The sequence below is a fragment of the Pseudonaja textilis genome, chromosome 1 (assembly GCF_049901715.1).
Source record: "Pseudonaja textilis isolate UNSWEBS1 chromosome 1, rPseTex1.2, whole genome shotgun sequence".
In the NCBI taxonomy this organism is placed as follows: Eukaryota; Metazoa; Chordata; class Lepidosauria; order Squamata; family Elapidae; genus Pseudonaja; species Pseudonaja textilis.
The window spans coordinates 126,894,932-126,914,243 of record NC_141990.1 but is presented as its reverse complement, the minus strand read 5'-3'; the positions used below and the strand labels follow the sequence as shown (position 1 = coordinate 126,914,243).

At 39.1% G+C, this 19,312-nt stretch overlaps 1 protein-coding gene across 2 annotated transcripts in view; it reads left to right on the top strand.

Annotated features, from left to right (window-relative positions):
* Nucleotides 1-19,312, top strand: part of ARHGEF10 (Rho guanine nucleotide exchange factor 10) — a 105,238-nt gene that overhangs the window by 72,879 nt on the left and 13,047 nt on the right. For both annotated transcript variants that reach the window (XM_087916434.1, XM_026695217.2), the window contains exons 26-27: nt 3,583-3,725; nt 15,086-15,260. In XM_087916434.1, the coding sequence (XP_087772560.1) occupies nt 3,583-3,725; nt 15,086-15,260 (318 nt within the window). The remainder of the gene's footprint in view (nt 1-3,582; nt 3,726-15,085; nt 15,261-19,312) is intronic.

Genomic DNA, 19,312 nt, shown 5'->3' with positions numbered 1-19,312 from the left:
GATTGAGAATAGGAACTCTTACATTAGAAACAGGTTCCTGAACCACAAACCTATGTATATTGACATTCCTGATGGTAGTTTTCACAGGAGTTCACATAGTCTTTTCTAATTGAAGAGAATTTGGGTGGGCTGGCCATTTCTTGTAAGTTTTAGTTCATCTGGCCTGAAAATTGGGGGAACTGCAGCCTTTTCACTGCTGGGGAGTAGTAGGATGGGAAAGTCTATGTAGATACTGCATGTTAGTTCATAAGGAATTAATTCCAAATCTTTCTTAAGAGGAGACATAAATATATCTATTTTAAGATGTAACATAAAATAGCTTTAAGGCTATATCTTGTGCATGCACGCATACACTATTTTTAAACTATCTATTGTAATATTAATTGAAAAATAATGTACATTTAAATTTTTATGCTAGTAGTTTGTCCTGTTCCATGTATTGATCTCCTCAAAACGGTCTAGTATATACTTGTTAAAAATGAAGCTCCTTATTAAAAAGTATTAAAAGTTAAAGAGGAGTAACTATTTGTTAACTTTTAATACAGTTAAATCAAAATAATGATCAGTGGAGTTCCTTGGTGCCCTCTAAGTCTGGTTGATTGCTTTCAGGCATTTCATTACCCAATTAGCTAACTACATCAATTGAATCCAACTTGGGTAATCAAATGTCTCAAAGCAAACAACCACATCAAAGAACACCAAGAACTCCACAATTTAAACATGAGCTACATACATTTTCTTCTATTGCAATAATGATCTTAAGTATAGTGTTAAGTTTAAAATTATGAAATATCTTGTTTATTTATGGAGAAAGGATTAGAGGAGAAATTTTGACTCCCTCAGCCTGGCATCTACCAAACACATGTGCAGTTCTTGTTTATGCAACAAGATTACAAATAGTAAAACACCTGCCTGGTAGGTTGTCATCTTAAGACAGGACAAGGTTTTCCTAAGTACTTGCTTCAATTCTATTACTTTTATTGTGGATGTTGAACTTCTTAATAGTAGGATGGCATATTTTTGCAAATAGTGCAATCAGTTATCAGCATCATATATTTAAAACTTCTTTTTTATATCACAAATAGCTGGGTATATATTAAGAAGAGAGATCAAAGCACATCCATTACATAGCGATGGACTCTTTAATGCAGCTGTCTGTTCAGCAGAGTTTGCCTGTGCTTCGGGTTGCTGTGATAGTAGCTTTTTTTATGTCTAAAGCAGGGATGTCAAACGTGCATCGTCATGGCGGCATCACATGATGTACGGGACTTTTTCACCCTTCACTAAACTGGGTGTGGCTAGCATGTGACGCATCTGGCCCATGGGCCAGGAATTTGACAGCCCTGGTCTTAAGAAAGCACATACAGTGGTCTCCATGTTCCCCTTCTTCTCAGATAAGCATTTGCTGCCTCCCACTTTGTAACATTTTTAAAGCAAATTTTATTGAAAGTTTTACAAGAACATTACAAACTAATTTTATTTATTTAAAACATTTGTACCAGTTTTGGGCTGCTCCCAGTCAAAAGTTAAAACAGCATAAAAGAAAGTCATAATAAAGAGAGGAAGGAAGGAAGGAAAAAACTAACATGACATAAAATGAAGCTTTCAATTTTCTTTGCAGCAGATATAAGTAGAATTACAAAATTATTTCTTACTCTAGATTACAAAGGAAATCTCACTCTTTCTCCCAGTTTTGTAACTATAATCTTTGTCAGCTCAAGCTGCTTTTCCAATCATGCTGAAGAGGCAGCTTAATGAAAAACTGACCTATTTTGTCAGATATATAATAAAGGCTGGGACAGAGGATTTGATTAAATAATAATTGGTACAAGTTGACATTGGAGAACCCAAGTTGCACTACTTAATTCTGCAGGTCAAAATGTTTTTCATCCCAAGTTTGCTAACAATTCCTGGCATTGCCAGTTTTGTTTAAGTATCAGCAGAAAAAGAAAAAAAAATGAAATGCAGATATATTTCTCTCAGCTTCTAATGCTGTTTAACACTCACATTCAGAGAGTTGATGTGTTATATTTCAGTTGTTCCCATGACCAAGAGAAAATAAATTGGTCAGTCTTTAATGTCCTACCCAGAAAGCCCTTTTATTTGATTCAGGGGTAGTAATTCCATGTTCCTGCGATGTTTCCAATATCAATTATTGATTTGACATAATTGATAAATAACATTACTGACTTGACATAATTGATAAATCATGCAATGTCATTCAGGGCAATGTATAAAATTCAGGTATTTTGTATTAATTAAAAGAAAATTAACAGAATCTTACACCATAAAGATGGAAAGGAGAGTATTTGACATCATGACACCAGAAAAGAACTTTAAAGACTAGTAGAATTTCAACTTGAGAATGCAGTATTGGTCATCTGGTGTACAAAGTTGAGGTAGGGTGATTTGATCTCCCTTGGAAGAATTGAGGACTCAGGGCGCTTCTGTCACAAAAAGTCTGTCACTTTTAGAGTTCACCAATCTCATTTGTCTAGGTAGGGATAATTATTTTAGAAGTTATTTTGTATGTTTGAGGCAGGTTCATGTATCTCAGTTTCTTCAGAGTTTTATATATTAGTATTGGCATCTTGAACTGGGTAATGTTCACTATTTATAATTCAGTAAAATGATCTGGTTAAAGAGCCTTATATTTCAGAGAGAACTATAATGGTGAAAGGGGCAAATACAATTGAATTTAAACTTGATTTGAAATGTCTGGCTTTTGTTTATTCTTTTAAGGTTTTATATTGTCTTTTAATTATGTGACTGTAAGCTGCCTAGAGTCACCTTGGTGAAATGGGCAGCATAGAGGCTTAATAATAAATAAAATAATTACAGTTCTATTGCTCTTGGTAATTCTTTCCCAACTACCTATGTCAATTGAAGAATTAAAACACTGAATAGGGTCTTTTCCTGAGGAGGAATTGCTACAATGATAACATCATGAAAAGTTTTTATTTTGCTCTTAGTATATATTGATATCTTCAATTGTTGCTGATAGCTGTTATTCTGAATAATCACTGAAGTAAACATTAATTTCAAAAGTGTTCAAACTGAATTCCTTTTAACTATTGCTGTGTATTTTTAGTCTTGCTCTGCTGAGATAAAAACAAGTCAATATGTAATCATTTCTCTTACTGTTTATGCACCATTGCACTACTCAGTTAACAATCTCTGTTTACAGGGCCAATTTAGCAGCTCTGTTGAAATGCCAATGGTGCTACACAATAGAGAAAATAAGGAAGCTATTGAACAGTAAGATGAAAACTTGCTAAATCAAATAGAAGAGAACTCTTCTCCATTGCTGGAGGGCAGAGGGAAGGATATTATATTTAATTAAATGGAATTAATGACAAATCCTGAGTTACTGTCCAGAATTAGCTTTTTATTTATATATAAAAGATACCCACCCTCTGGCTACAGGCTTTGGTAAAAATGGTTTTGAATTAGAACAAAAGGTAGAAAAAAATCCATTTGAGGCAAGAATATTTTATCATTAATAAGTATATCAAGGTAATTATTATATAAATAAAGTGATTTTTTTAAAAAAAATAAATCTTTCATTTCTTTTTGCAAAAGATGGGACATGGAACTCAGAACCTCAGAAAATAGTGAAATTGGGAGTTCTTCCTGTCAGAGGTCTTCTTGTGATGGAAGAATCCATCTGGGCTGCTTCTGGTGGACAAATATTTATAATTAACACGGAAAGTCATGCTGTAGAGGTAAGCATAATTCCCTTTCCAAACATAAGCACTTTATTTTGTGGGTTTTAATATAATTTTCTATATAAGATGTAAGTCTGTTCTTGAATCAAACTTGCACATGAAAATAAAATTAAGGTAAAGGTGTCTCTTTGGGTTTTACCCCACTAGTCGTGACCTACTCTAAGGGGCAGTGCTCATCTCTGTTTCTTAAGCCAAAAAGCCAGTGTTGCCTGGAGTGAGGGCCAACATGAAATTGTGCCGCAGCACAGACTGTACGGCGAAACACAGAATGTTGTTACCTTCCTGCAAGCTTATATGTAATGCCTATTTACCTACTTGCATTTGCATGCTTTCAAACTGCACATTCCTATGATATCAACTTGGAGAAAATAGGAATATCAGCTTAGAGATGTGGAAAGGAGCAGACTGGTTATATTTGTATATGAATAATCTGAAATCCAAGCTTTTGCATTTAGTGAACAACTTTCTTTATTGTTGAATATTTGTCTCTGATGTCTTTTGTCTTTCCAACTCTGTAGACAATCTTTTTTTTGGATGGGGGCTTTTTTTTGAATCAGATTGTCACAGGATGTCAAAATTGGATGTAACTGGGATCTGAGAGACTTTTCTTTGGAAGAAACTCAGTAGAAATTCCTCCTTGTATATGTTCTTCTAACCCAGTACGACTTTTGCTTTATGGAGATGTCTCCCAATATGATTGTTGCAGTTTCCATCTTAAATTAAAAAAGGTTTTTTAGTGAGTTTTTGACGTGACTAGTAAAATGTAAAAATCAGTCTAATGGATAACTTTAATGTCACTGAATATTAATTGCTACATTTAATCATTCAGAAGGGATGATCTGTGATATGGATTAGAGCATTTTATTCTTAGAGAATGAACTTGACTATTCCATCCCATGTTTTTGCCTTTAGGAGTCCCACTTGTATCCCCTTGCCTGAAGCTAAATAGAAAATGAAATAATGTGCATAACATGCAAATATCACAATTTTTATTTTTATTTTGCAAAAATTATACTCACTGGTATCCTTTCTTTCCTCATTATTAATTCTACAGCCTTGGAAAATCATAATCTTGGAGTATGTCAAAACAGAACTGATCTCTTCCATGGCTATGTGGGAGTGGGAGCTAAAATGGAAAGAAAAGTATAATGAAGGGGTGCTTTTTATATTCATTTGTATGCCACCTTTATTATTTTTACAAATAACTCAAGGTGGAGAATATATCCAGCACACCTTTCTCCTCATGTTTCCCCGAAAACAATCACCCTATGAGGCAAATTAGGCTGAGAGAGATTGACTAGTCCAAAGTCACCCAGCTGGCTTTCATGGCTAAAGTGAGACTAGAACTTACAGTCTCCCTGTTTGTAGCCTGGTGCCTTAACCACTAGACCAAACTGGGACTCCAAAAACTTTATTCTAGTAAGAGCAGGTTCCATTATGGTCAGGTTTGTTACTCTATGAGTTAAATTTTGTCTCCATTTGGAAGTACACAGGTCACAGAAGAGCATAAGCTGAAAAATCTTAAAACACAGGCATATATGGATATATGTGTAAGCATGGGTGAGAGTCACTGTGGCATAGTGGTTCAGGAACTGGAATAGGAGGAAAAAGATTCAGGTTCCAGTCCTTCCCTAGACATGAAAACTGGTTGGGTTTGAGCTAGTCTCTCTCTCTCTCTCTTTCTTTCTCTCATCCATGGACTGGAAAGGGAGGGGGGGAATCTATTAATTCACATGATGGTTGATGATGGTTCATAACCTCCAATGACTGCAGTGACTTCATTTGTATGTAAATAAATAAAATATATAAGGAGTGCAAGTGTATGACCACTTCAGCCTTCTTGGGTGAGAAAAGGATAAGGCACCAGCTAACAAAGACTGACAAATGTGTCCTCAGCTGATATTTTTCTTGTGAGCTGCTCATTGTTCCCTAGTGCATGATCAATTTGAATTCCTACCTTAGATAAAAGCACTGATTGCAGGGAATGTTAATTATCCAGAAGACTGTTTCTCTTTTTTCTGAAAAAAAAACCTGAGGAAATCACTGAGGAAAACAATACTCATCCAAAGATATGCCCCCCCAACACATACACATGCAGGAAAAAGGAGAAGATTAGTAATTTTGGTCCAACTTCCTTCTGTGGTGCTACTAGCCAGCAAGCAGGAGAATTGGGAATTTGGGATGAATGAGGTCCATGTAGCTAGGCTTTTGATTTGATCAAGCTTCATTATTTATGCAGCCTTAAAGTGGAGCAAAGAAAAATGCAACTTCTTAACTTCTGTTCAAAGCGGCATTTTTCTCAGTTCTGTGATTCAGCCAGCTGGGATCCCATTTATTTATTGCAACATTCATAGACTACCCTCAATCACCAGACTCCGGTGATTTGTAATCAGTAAGAACTAATCATCCCATAAAACCCTTCCATTCTAATAAACTCCATAAAAGGAAAAACACACTGAATGTAAAACGAAAAAGAAATGGGGGGGGAAGGCAACCCAACAAATACCTGCTTATGCTCCCTAGGACCAGCAAAATGAAGTTGTCTGCCATTTAAAAAAAAAAGGAAAATATGAGGTCCATCCTGATCTCTGAAGTCAAAGTGCTTCATACTGGTGGGGCAGTCACCAAGATGCCCTGCCTCTAGGTCCCTGCTCACACCAACCTCCCTCCTATTATTGTCCGCCCCCACCCACTAACAAAATTGCAGCCATGTTGCTCCTTAAATTTGGCGATACTTTGCTAACAAGCACAAAACCAAGACTTTTGAGGCACAGTTGAGTGTTTTTCACATATTCAGTATTTTCAAGGTCTTGAAACAAATTATTTGGCACACTGCATTGCATTGCTCTTGCTTCCTACCCACTGTTCCTTTCTTGCTGTTTGTGTTTTTGATGCTTGGACTCTTTCTGAAATCCCAGATTCAAGCTGAGGTCAGCTCCACTTGAAAATATTTTTGTTCTAAGCTTCATGCCAACTACAGTGATACTACTCATTTCAGTGGTTACTGGGTACGTGTTTAGCTAGAAATAAAGTTACATTTGAGGAATGATTGAAATATATTGAAGCTTTCATAAACACCGTCCTTGGCTAGAAAGGAAATTTTCAAACAGAGCTAACATAGATATGTGCCCGTATCTAGTTCCACTGAGCTGAAGCAGCATTTATGAGAATGCAAAGAGAATATATATATGTGAGCAAGAGAGGGAAGGGTCAAGGATGTGTCCTGTGTGGTATCCTGTCACTATTTATTTCATAGGAGAAATTCCCTTTTCTGTAACTATTATAAGAACTCCTAGGGTAAATCCAACAGGCTTGGTAATGCATTAGCATCAGGTTTGCAATTCTTATTCTTAAAGGGGTCGATGCAAGCAAAGCAGGATGTAAGAGCTGGTGTAATAGTGAATGTCCTGGCCTAGAAACTAGGAGTATATTTTTCTTTAGGCACGAAAGCTGGGTGGGCGACTTTGGGCTTGCCTCTTTCTGTAAACCCACTCTACCCCACAGGATTGTTGTGGGGAAAATAGGCAGAATATTAGGTATATTTGCTACCTTGATTTGGCAATAGATGGATAGATTAAAAATGTATTATTATTCATAATGTGAAATCACAACTGCCAGCTGGCTTTCATTTGCATTGAGTTCTTCTCAAAAACCCAGGATGTCGTAATGTATCAGCGTAATATATGTGCAGATTAAGCAGTATGCCTTTTGTTACTGGCAAATGGAAATTTTGTCAATGCACAGGTTTCCTAAATACTATTTCAGGTTTTTTGATAGGCACCCAGTGTTTCATTAACCACTGGGATCACTGCCAGATGACGATGATGATGATATTATTATTATTATTATTATTATTATTATTATTATTATTATTATTATTATTATTATTATTATTATTATTTTCATTAAACATGAAACTCAGTCAACTGAACATTTAAAAATGTATCACAAATATCATTGACTAGCTCTGATGATTGATATGGGTTGCTATAGGTATCAACCAAGTATCTTCTTAAAATGTACCGTGTTTCTCAAACAATACGGCCTCCACCAATAGGAAGCCCCACCATGTTTTATTGGCATAAAATCTAATTAAGCCCCTCCCCCCAAATTAAGGCCCATATGAAACATGCGAAATGGGGGGCAATGGCGGGGGGGGTTGCCGTTAGGAAGTACTTTTGTTGCATGCCCGGATATAGTGCTGCCTGCGTTGGTAGGGCACTTCATATTGGGAGACCTTCCACCACCGTTGCTTTCCCTTCTCCCTTGCTGCCACAGCGTTAAGAGCAACGCCGTCGCATTTGGCGCAGCCATGCACTGCCAGCCAGGGCTCCTCCCTGCAACCGGAGCCCTACAGAGACACTTGGCTTCAGGCGCTCCTGTCACCGCCTTCCCTTTGCCTTCGAAGGTAAAGCCAATTCTTTTAAAAACGACATCCTACTACAACAAAGTGTCCCCTGCCCGAGAGGGCAGCCCAACCCCACATGGGGAGGCGAATCTCCTGGGGCTGCAGCGCAGGATCGGCTCATCCCGGGAGAAGCACCCAGCCGCCATCCCTGCCTGGCGCCGGGCAGAGCACGAAGAGCTTCGCCTGGGGCGCCCAGCACAGCTGACAGGTGGGCCCTCCTTCCCGGCGGCAGAGCTCTCACCAAGGCAGCGAGCGCCTCCCCGCCGGGCCCTCCGCTCATCCCACCAGGGCCGCACGGGCTGGGCAGAGCTGGGAAAGTGAGCCGTGGTGCACGCCCGCCTGCCAAGCGAAAGAGCCGGGCCAACCCCAGCTTGGCTTCCTTCCCAAGTCCCTCCAGCCCGAACCTGAAGGGGCCACCGGGAGAGGCCGCCCGAGGCAGTGATAGCACCCACCCATCCGTGGAGAGGGAAGCAAGGCGACGGCCTGCACCGCGTCCTCCGAACTGAGTGGCACCGAGTCAGCGCCTCTGCCTGATGCCCGTTCTGCTGCAGCATTTGGAGTGCCGGCGCATTTGGAGATGCGTGGGGATGGGGACGGGCTGGGCGAGGGGTGGAAAGGACGGGGGGCTTCGGGCTCTCTCCAATGGCCAGGGAAGCAGCGCTGCCATCACCTCACCTCCCTGTCCGCGGACGGGTGGGTTTTATCACTGCCTCGGGCGGCCTCTCCCGGTGGCACCTTTGGGTTCGCGCTGGAGGGACTTCGGAAGGAAGCCAAGCTCAGGTCGGCCCTGCTCTTTTGCTTGGCAGGTGGGCGCGCACCCACGGCTCGCTTTCCTGGCTCTGCCCAGCCTGCACAGCTCTGGCGCAGCCCTGGCAGGATGAGCAGAGGGTCTGGTGGGGAGGCACTCGCTTGGTGAGAGCTCTGCTGCTGGGAAGGAGGGCCCGCCTGTCAGCTGCGCTGGGCGCCCCAGGCAAAGCTCTTCGCGCTCTGCCCAGCGCCAGGCAGGGATGGCGGCTGGGTGCTTCTCCCAGGGTGGGCCGATCCTGCGCTGCGGCCCCGGGAGATTCATCTCCCCACGTGGGATTGGGCTGCCCTCTCGGGCAGAGGAGGCTTTGTTGTAGTAGGATGTCGTTTTTAAAAGAATTGGCTTTACCTTCGAAGGCAAAGGGAAGGCAGCAACAGGAGCGCCTGAAGCCAAGTGTCTCCGCAGGGCTCCGGTTGCAGGGAGGAACCCTGGCTGGCCGCATGTGGCTGCGCCAAACGCCGCGGCGTTGCTCTAATGCTGAGGCAGCAAGGGAGAAGGGAAAGCAACAGTGACGGAAGGTCTCCCGATACAAAGTGCCCCACCAATGCCGAGGTCAACATCCAAGCTGTCGCCACCCGCCCACCCGAGGATGCAAGGGGGGGAATTAAGTCACCCCTGAAAAGACGGCCTAGCTGTTTTTTCGGGGGTCAAAAAAAAATAAGGCCCGGCCTTATTTTGTGAGAAACATGGTATGTTTTATATTATAATATATTATTGTTGTTATTATTGTACTCATTTATTCATTAAACAAGAAACTCAGTCAACTGAACATTTAAAAATGTAACATAAACATCATTGACTGGCACTAATGGTTGATACAGGTTACTGCTAGCGTCTTAGGTATCAACCAAGTCTCTTCTTAAGATGTATGATGTTCTAAATAGCACAGTTTTTTGCAGTTCCGCTTGTGTTATTGCAGGAAGCTGCAATTTCTTGATGTATTTTATAAAATTCTTGGACATGGTATCAAGTGCCCCGATGACAATGGGTATCACAGTTACATGTTTGATATTGATCCATGTTTGATCCATAACCACATTGATGTTGTTGTTATCTTTACAGTTCATTGTAATGTTTCTTTCCAGAGTTATGTTGTTTAAAATGAGTGTTTACAACAGCCCTTGATTCAAGACACTTGTTGCAGTATCTGTTTTCCTGCCTATCATTCATGTTGTAGCCTTTATATGGGCTTGCTAGCACTCTTAATAATTATACATCCCCCTTCAATAATTACATATAATTATTACAATGGAAGATTATAATTTGTAATTTAAATTTTCTAAAAACAAAGCCTGAAATATGCCAAATAAATGAAAATATCCCAATTTTTCCTTAATAGCATGTATAAACATGGCCATTTCTTAAACATAGTAAAATCCCTTCACTTTCTGTGAACAATGAGGCCTATTATACGGAATGTGCTATGCTTGAGAAAGCATTCTGCAGTCCTTGGCAGAGCTGTTCAGGCTGAGAATCACAAAGGATTTTGTGCTGCGTATAAATAGGGGGGAAGCGAAAGATGCAAACTATGCAATGTCTTGTATCAAAAAAAAAGTGGTTTGTTCTTTCAGGCACCACTGGGATGAAAGAATTGGCTGTAGCCATGAAAATGTGTGCTGGCACTCTTAAGGTTGCCATAGTGCTTGAGGAAAAGAGAAATACCAGGCTCTTCGGTCTGAAGGAAGGGGAAGACTTTAGCATGGAATTATGGACCAAGCTAGCTTAGATGCTAGGGCTGCTTCATTTCGCAGGGAAATGTCTTGGCAGCATAGCAACAACTATAACGGTTTATCACGATCTGTGTAAAAGATTGGAGGACTATGGCTGTTTATGTGTATGGAGGGTGTGTGCAAGAGGAGAAAGAGACCCTCACCCAACCATCAACAAGCAAAATGATGTTTCCCTTGCATGAGAAACAGGGTGGTTCTATATGTTCTGTCTCTGATAAAGAATGAGAATGGTTGCATGGTACAAAAAAGATAAAATTGGAGGATGAATGAAAAGGCTTCATAGTCATATACTAATTTGTGAGAAAGAGGGTTAAAATAGAATTATTTATTGTGCAGAATGCTTCTCATTTAAAAAAAATATGTTCTAGGCTTCTTCAATGTTGTGATGTAATATCTGCCAGTTTCAATTGAATTAATGAGCTAACTTTTGCAGGACATAGTGTAAGGCACAGTATGAGAGAGCTATGTTAGATGATAGTAGATCCCAATGCTCTGAGTTAAGAGAAGTCACAGATTCCTTGTTTAGAGCATTACGTAGATGTATGTGCTGTCGCCTGAGGTCATTCATTCCAATGTCTATGTATGTATTCAGGAATGACTAAGAGCCGGGCTAAAGAATCTTTTAGCTGAAGAGTGATGCACATAATGTTGATCTTACTACTTGGGTGAATAATTTACCCATCTTTCAGCAGAGCATGAAAAGTGACACTAGGAATTGCAGCAACAAGGAAAAATTGGAGTAACTGATTCATGATCTTTTCAACAAGCTCTTCCATTTGCAGACATTAGATGAGAAACTATCCTCTTAGAAATCTCAAAAATTGAAAGTGTTTGGCTAATAATCTCACTTATGAAAGAAATAATGCCAACATACTGTATTCGTGTTCTTCATAAAAATACAAGTGCATTGGTGTGGATGGCATACAGTTGTAAGATCAACCCTACAATAAACACTGTAGAGCTGATGATAAAGATAACTCGGACCCTCTGGTTAAGAAAAATATTATACTGTTGGTTGCTTCCTAGACAGAGGAAAAAATAGTCCAGCTTTTGAATTGGACTATTAGAAAGCGACATAATTGTGGCAAGATAATGGAGAAATATGAACATTTTTTTCCATTTGTACTTCTGCTATGCTGTTTTGCAAAAAACATACCCTTGGGCATGTAAGGAGATTCTGATGGTAGAATGGTATTGCTGTGCTGTATTTTTATTTCTGTTTTCTTCTAAATGTTTTTCCTAATAGATATATTGTTTGTGTATTGTATGAATCTATAGGCAAGTTTAGATGACTTTTCTGTATCTCTGTTTATGTAACTTCTTATTATGAGAATGTTTTTGTTTTATGATACAAAGTTTAAGATAGTTGTCTTAAATTTAAAGTTATAAGCTCCCTCATGTTTAAAGCAGACATGTAAATCACAAGCATTTTAAACTAAACATTCTATTGATGTTATTTAGACACATAGGAACTCTTTATTTTTCTTTCCAAATTTTTTATTGTAAAGTGGCTCTTATTTCCTGTCATGTTTGGCTTGCAACCACTTTTTGACTATTGCTGACACTTCTCTTCCTTGTTAGAATTTCAGCATTTCCACATATATTATTTGTTGTGAAAATAATGTCACAATTGCAAAAAGAAGGCAGAGAACAAGATAGGGCACTAGTTGTGCAACTAATAACTGACAGGCCATGCCAGCAACAACAGAAACTGACAAAAGGGCTGACTTTCAAAGGCTGTGCTTATGAGCAAAGGAAAAGGAAAGTGACTGAATGGATGTAAGGCCAAAATGAAGGTGGTCGATGAACAGAGTTAACTTCTAGGTAAACATTATGACCAAAGGGTCAATTTCCTTAGTTGCTGATACACAGGCACACACACACAAAATGTATCTTGCTAAGTGAAACATTTGTTAAGTGAGTTTGCCCCATTTTATTACTTTTTTGCCACCGTTGTTAAATGAATCATTGCATTTGTTAAGTCAGTTCTTTTATCTGGTTCTTTAATCCTTTTTTAGTTTAGAATAAACTTATTTTGAGGGCCTCAAGAAACACTTTGAAATGTCTTAATGTTCTCTAACCTGTCATATTGTAGTCATGAAGAACACAGTAATGTTGTGCACTACCATATGATATGTCTCACAGCAACCACTCATCTAGAAATAACTCACTTTTAAGGTTCCTTAGCAGCAACCTTTTTCCCCTATGCACCTTATTTTTACTTACCTTAAATAGTTTTAACATAGGGACTTCAATAAAGAAACAGGCTAATTAATTATCTTTTATCATTTAGGTTTTTACGATGGTTTAATAATGTTAATGATTTGATAAGATTAATGTAGCTTTTCTTGGCTGTCGCCCAACTTGTCTTGTTACTTGGGTGGTACCATCTGTTTTCATAGATTTGAAGCAGAGGAATCACAACAGTTTTGTTTTTATTTTTTTCTCAGAAAATCACTGGAAGCTTTATGGCATGTATTTTATCATTCACTGGACTATTTTATTATGCCCTTTAATAATAAATTCACTATCTTTTCAGAAAAGCCTAAGCCACATAAATAAATTATGAGATTTGTTCTGGGGTTACTCAAGGATTTTATTGGTTATGTTTTTGTAAAAAGTTGGAAAAATCCAGATTTCTACCTGTTAAAATAACAGTATTTATGTTTGACTTCTATTCAGTATTGCTACCATCATTGCAAATGGAGATACTTAAAGATGTTTTGAATTTTTGCAACGTTTTGGAGACAGATAGCTGTCTCAGAAGGACTTCGGGGCAGAAAAGTTTTGGGAATTGGATAGCTATCCCAACTGATAATTAAAACTGTTTACCATCTTTTAACTGCTTGAAATCCATACCTTTATAGTAAAGACTCTGAAAAAAATATATAAAATATTTTTGTACGATCTGGATGCCAACATATTCTGCTTGCCAATTTACAATCTGAATATCATGCTGGAAGTATGGAACAGGAAAATCTGGATTGCAGTTCACTTCTGAGTTATGAATGCCCCACAAAGTATCATTTTCGGATGCATTTTACATTTTAATTGTTGTTTACCACTATTTTTTGTTATGGTTTGACTCAACAGTAATTGAAAAAAATACCATATTCTAAATTTATTGAGAAAAGTCAGCCATTTAATTTACTATATTTTGTCTCTTTGCCAATTACTTTCATTCTGCCCTAATTTTATTCTGCCTAATCTAATTTATTTTCCCATGGTGAAGGAATTAAGCTTAAATTGATTTTGCATGCCATCCACATTCCTTCATGAATAATATACAATTACCCTCACCTCTTTCTCCTCATGTTTTTAGCCACTTGCTACCCACCAAATGTTTTAATTATACCTTCCATTGATGCTCATTATGATGGCCATTGGTTATTGTTTATGAGATCTATAGGGGACCACATCCTGCTTTGACATGATGTTCAAGTATAAAAATTTCTAGGAAAGGGATTGTGAGTCGAATCAGTGAGAAAAGTTCACCGTATGCCAAGAGAAGATAATGGGAAAGCAACATTTGCCAATTTCTGCCCTCTTATCTTCCTGTTCCAGAAGGCTGGGGTATTTTTTTGGAATACCACGGGAGATACTAAGATCCATGGTCTCCATGGCAGGGGGGAAAGGATCATCATTTTAAAAATGGCAGATGCATTGCTTTGACCCATGGGTACAATGTTGACATATATACTTATGGTAAATTAATATGTCTAGTCTAATGAAAAGAAGAATTAGGAGTGATATTATAGTAGTGTTCCAATATCTAAGGGGCTACCACAAAGAAGAAGGGAGCTCAACCTATTCTCCAAAGCACCTGAAGACGGGACAAGAAGCAATGGATGGAAACTAATCAAGGAAAGAGCCAACCTAGAACTAAGGAGAAATTTCCTGACATTTAGAACAATTGATCGGTGAAATGGCTTTCTTCCAAGTTGTGCAGGCTTCATCACTGGAGGGTTTTAAGAAGAGATTGGACAACCATTTGTCTGGAAAGGTCTAGAGTGTCCTGCTTGAGCATGGAGTTAGGTTAGAAGACTGCAAGGTCCCTTCCAATTGTGTTAAATGGGTATCAATTATAATGTTATGTTCTGTAGGCCATTAGTGAAAATTGTGATCACTTCCTTTCTTCAGCAGGGGACCACTAGTATATATTATTGTCTTTTGCAGAGAGGTCGTAGCTCTGAGAAATATCTGAATCATTGTTCTTTTGTATTAAGTACTGCACAATAAGCACTTGTGGCCACCTCTCTTTTTCAATTCAGCCTTGTGAGAAGGCAAGATAAGTTTTTGTTCATGGTGCCCTTCACAACAGGTCCACAGTTACTGTGTGAAAACAAATAAATATGGGTTATTGTTATTACTGTTCCTACTGAATGCTTTTTAATGGCCTCTCTCTATTATCTAGTGCCATTTTGAAGCTCATCAAGAGGAAGGGATGGTGATCTCTCACATGGCTGTTGCAGGAGTGGGGATCTGGATTGCCTTCACATCGGGATCTACTCTCCGTCTTTTCCACACTGAAACCCTTAAACACCTCCAGGATGTTAATGTGGCCACTCTTGCTCACAATATGTTATCAGGTACCATTATTTATTCATTACCAGATTGTTTCTTTAAACAACTCTTGCTTTGAGCGCATGATGTTAAATCTGAAGGTTTAAACCTGAGATTGTGCAACCTGCTGCCCTGCCATTGGCACTTTATATCCAACCCATGGAAGTCACCTAATAATCTAGTTTTGCTATCATTCACAAAAGTGACTTGTCTTTTACTCATAACTCTGGTCTGAATGGAAACCTTAAGGACCTGATTTCTTGAAGGCAAGTGTTAACATAATTCTAAAAACACTGTTGGACAAAGAATATAGTAAGACAGAAAATCAGAGGGAGCCAGTTTGGCTTAATGGTTAAGGCATCAGGCTAGAAACTGAGAGATTTTTAAATTCTAATCCCAATTTAGTGAGGGCTGTAAAGCACTGTAAAACAGAGTGTGTAGGTCTAAGTAGTATTGCTATTTAGACAGGAGGCCAGTTGGGTGATCTTAGTTCAGTCATTCTTTCTCAGCACTGGGAAAAAGGCAAGGGCAGATCATCTTTGAAAATCTTTCCAAGGAAACTGCAGGGGTTTCTCCAAACAGTCTCCAAAGTCAATCTGCATGTTTACAAAGTCCTCCCCATCCTTCAGCTCTAAAAATCAGACCGAGGAACCCTTGTGACCACAGGGCAAGTTAACCACTCTCTTTTAGACAACCTATCTATTGTCAGTTCTCTGAAATTCTAATAGTACTTTTATTAACTGTATATTTTCTCCTCTCCCTCCTCTTCCGGTACTTTTAGAAGGCCCTAAGTTTGGGGCTACCCAATAAACACACAAATTAGCCACTTGTTTCTGTATTCTCAGGGAAGTATTTTTGAAGTCTGTTGTCACTGTGCTAGAGGTAAACTGCGCCTGTGTGTGGTTTACAAATAGGTATTCCTGTGTGTGTGTGTGTTGTTTTTTTTTTAAATGGCTATTTGGAAAATATCTAATCTTAGCTATTACTGCCATGGAAAGACAAGAAGAGAAATGTAAACTATGTTTTCCTGCTGAAGAACTTGAGATAAACATGCATACACCATTACAATTACGCTTCAGCTGCTTCTACTTTATGTGAAATGTCCCCCCCACACACACACAATTCGTGTAACAGTTACAATAGAGTTTTTTTGTACAGAGTAGCAAAGATTACATTGTAGTTAAAATTGATTTGATGTGGAACAAGAAAAAGGAGAATTTGTTTAAAGGTTCTTGTATCATAGTAAAAGCTGAAAAAAGTTGAAAACAAAGCAGTAAATGCATTGATCTGTAGATAATAGACTTCTGAAAAGCAGAAAGTAAGCAATAGAATAAAAGGAGTGTGCTTTTTAGTGCATTCGCACTAATGGCTATATTGCTGCATATTTTACTTGCCCATTTCTTCAGATTCAAACTATTCTGGTATGAAAATGTTTCCTTCATAAAGAGTAGAATGTAGCACACTTATACACATAAGTGTCTGTTTCCAAAATTAAAAAGCAAGTCTACATTCTGTAACTATACTGAACATGCAGAAGGCAAGCTGTTGCTAGGTGGGCATTGCTAGATGTAGATACATTCCCTGGACCGTTATTTAAAAATCACTGGGCTCGAAGAAGACATAAAAGCTATTGTAAATGACTGCTTAGTATTTAAATGTTATGTCTGAAGACACCTTTCTGTAGTTCCTTTTTATATATGATCAGGCAGGCATGAAGGTTTAGATTTCATGAATTCCTCATCACTATAGTTGGCTCCAAAAGCCACGGTAAGTTCTTTTTCACTTCTAGAACATCTGGAACTAGAGTGGCAATCTCTAGTTAAATCTTAATTTTAGAATTAAGTTTCTTAATTCTACAATTCTCACCAACTAAGGTAGTCCTTGACTTACGATGGTGATTGGGACTAGAATTTATGTAGTAGTTTATAAAGTGTGAATGCAGCAATGGCAATCCCTATAGTCCTGCTTGCCGCTGTTAACCAAACCATATAATTATAAGACAAAGTGTCTTCCCTCCAGTTTCCCATAATCAAATCAGTGGGGAAGCTGGCAGGAAGTCTCTGGTAGCATGCAAACAGGATGGCAGATAGGTGGCTGGCTACTGCCAGGTGGGGGAGTATATGGAAGTGGGAGGGAAATGTGGCAAGGGTGGGAGATATAGTGCAGGAGGATTTGGGGAATGTGTGAGAGGATGCACAAGGATGCAAGAGATGCAGAACAAGGCTCAGGGAGAGTGTTAAGAAATGCAAGAGAGATGTGACAAGGGACAGCAAGGATGTAATGGAGATATGAGGCTTGAGGAGGGTGTGTGAGAGTGCACAGGGGTGCAGGGGAGGCATGGCAAGGTTTGGGAGGATGTGCAGGGGTGCAAGGGAAATGCAGCAAAGCTTGACAGGATGCAAGAGAGGCACAGTGAGAGTCAAGAGAATGGGTGAGAGTATGGGTGTGTGTGAGAGGCGCAGCAAGATTTCAGGAGGATGCATGAGGGTGCATGAGTGGCCAGCATGGCATGAGCGCAGAGAAGCTGAGGAAGGATGTATGGGTAGGGGAAACTTCTCTCACTGACTTGTGAGCTTCCAAGACTAGCTACCTTATTGATTTTCTGAGGAAGGCAGTAGGGAAGGTCATAAACAGCAATTACATGATCAGTGCTGCAACCGTTTATTGATTATGATTGGTTATATGCCATTAAGTCATTGCTGACTTCAGTGACTAAACAGAGTTTACCTACGACAATCTGTCTCTAACTGGTCTTTCAGGACTTCCTTTATTGCCACTCTAAGTGAATCCATCCCCCTTACTACTAGTTATCCTCTCACATTTTTAAAAATAGGAACACATAAATATAACCCAGATTCATGAATTTACCCGGGCACAGCAGGATAGAGTAAAACACCTGCCTAACATCATCTCAAGATATGCTGACAAAAGTCACCCTTAAATGATAACATGCAATTTGAGCACCTTTAAATAAAATATGCTTTCAGATCATTCCTGCTCCTGAGATGAGATCAATCAATCTTATCCAGGGGTGGGATTCTACCAGTTCGCACCTATTCGCTAGAACCGGTTGTTAACATTCTAAGCAGTTTGGAGAACCGGTTGTTACAAGAAATTACTGGCCTAATCCTGTAAGGAAGGCAGGAAGGAAACATTCTGGTGTTGCTTACAGAAACTGCCTCTCCGTTAACCCTTATTACATTCTTGGCAGGACTAGACTTCCTGTCTCAGGAACTTCTCTGCAGTTTTTTCCCCTCCTTTGCTGGTACTTTGCTTGTGTGGAGTGACCATTCAAAGTTACAATGGCACTGAAATAAGTGACTTATGATTGTTTTACACACTTATGACTGTTGCAGCATCCCCCCACAGTCATGAGAGGCCAGGTGAGGAGATGGTGTCTCGATGTGAGTGATATTGAGTTGGCCACGCCCAGCCAATAACATGACCACCAAGCCACATCCACCCTATCACATGACCAAGCCACGCCCACCAACTAAGCCATGCCCACAGAACCGGTTGTTAAAAAAATTGAATCCCACCCCTGATCTTATCTGTTACTTTTTATGGAAATCATGAAAGAAGGGAACATATTGTGCATTCATCTAAAACACACATTCGGTTTGTATATCACACCCACAACTTTCTCATCTTGTAAATAATTATATGTCAACTTACTGAGAAAATCTGAAATGCTTTCTCATCCGGAAAATTTCACTACAGGTGCCAATGGTGGCATCTTTTAAATGCCGTGAGCTCTCTGTGCTTATATATCTGGAGTGTGAGCCAGTGGTGGTGTTCTAACTTTTTAATTTTTAAAATAGTAAAATGATTTTTTTGATATTTTAATTGCTTATGCATTGCTTTGAGATGGTAATTCAAGAGTTTGCCAACACAGAAAGTATAATATTTATACACCTACATGTTCCACAAATAATGACTTCAGACATCCAAAATATATGGCTATAATCTCATGATATGCGGATTCTTATGCAAGACTGCTTTTATCTTGATAATCTGTATGTTTAGATAAATTTCTTTGGAGTAGAGTTGCCTACATTACATAATAGGAGTATAAACT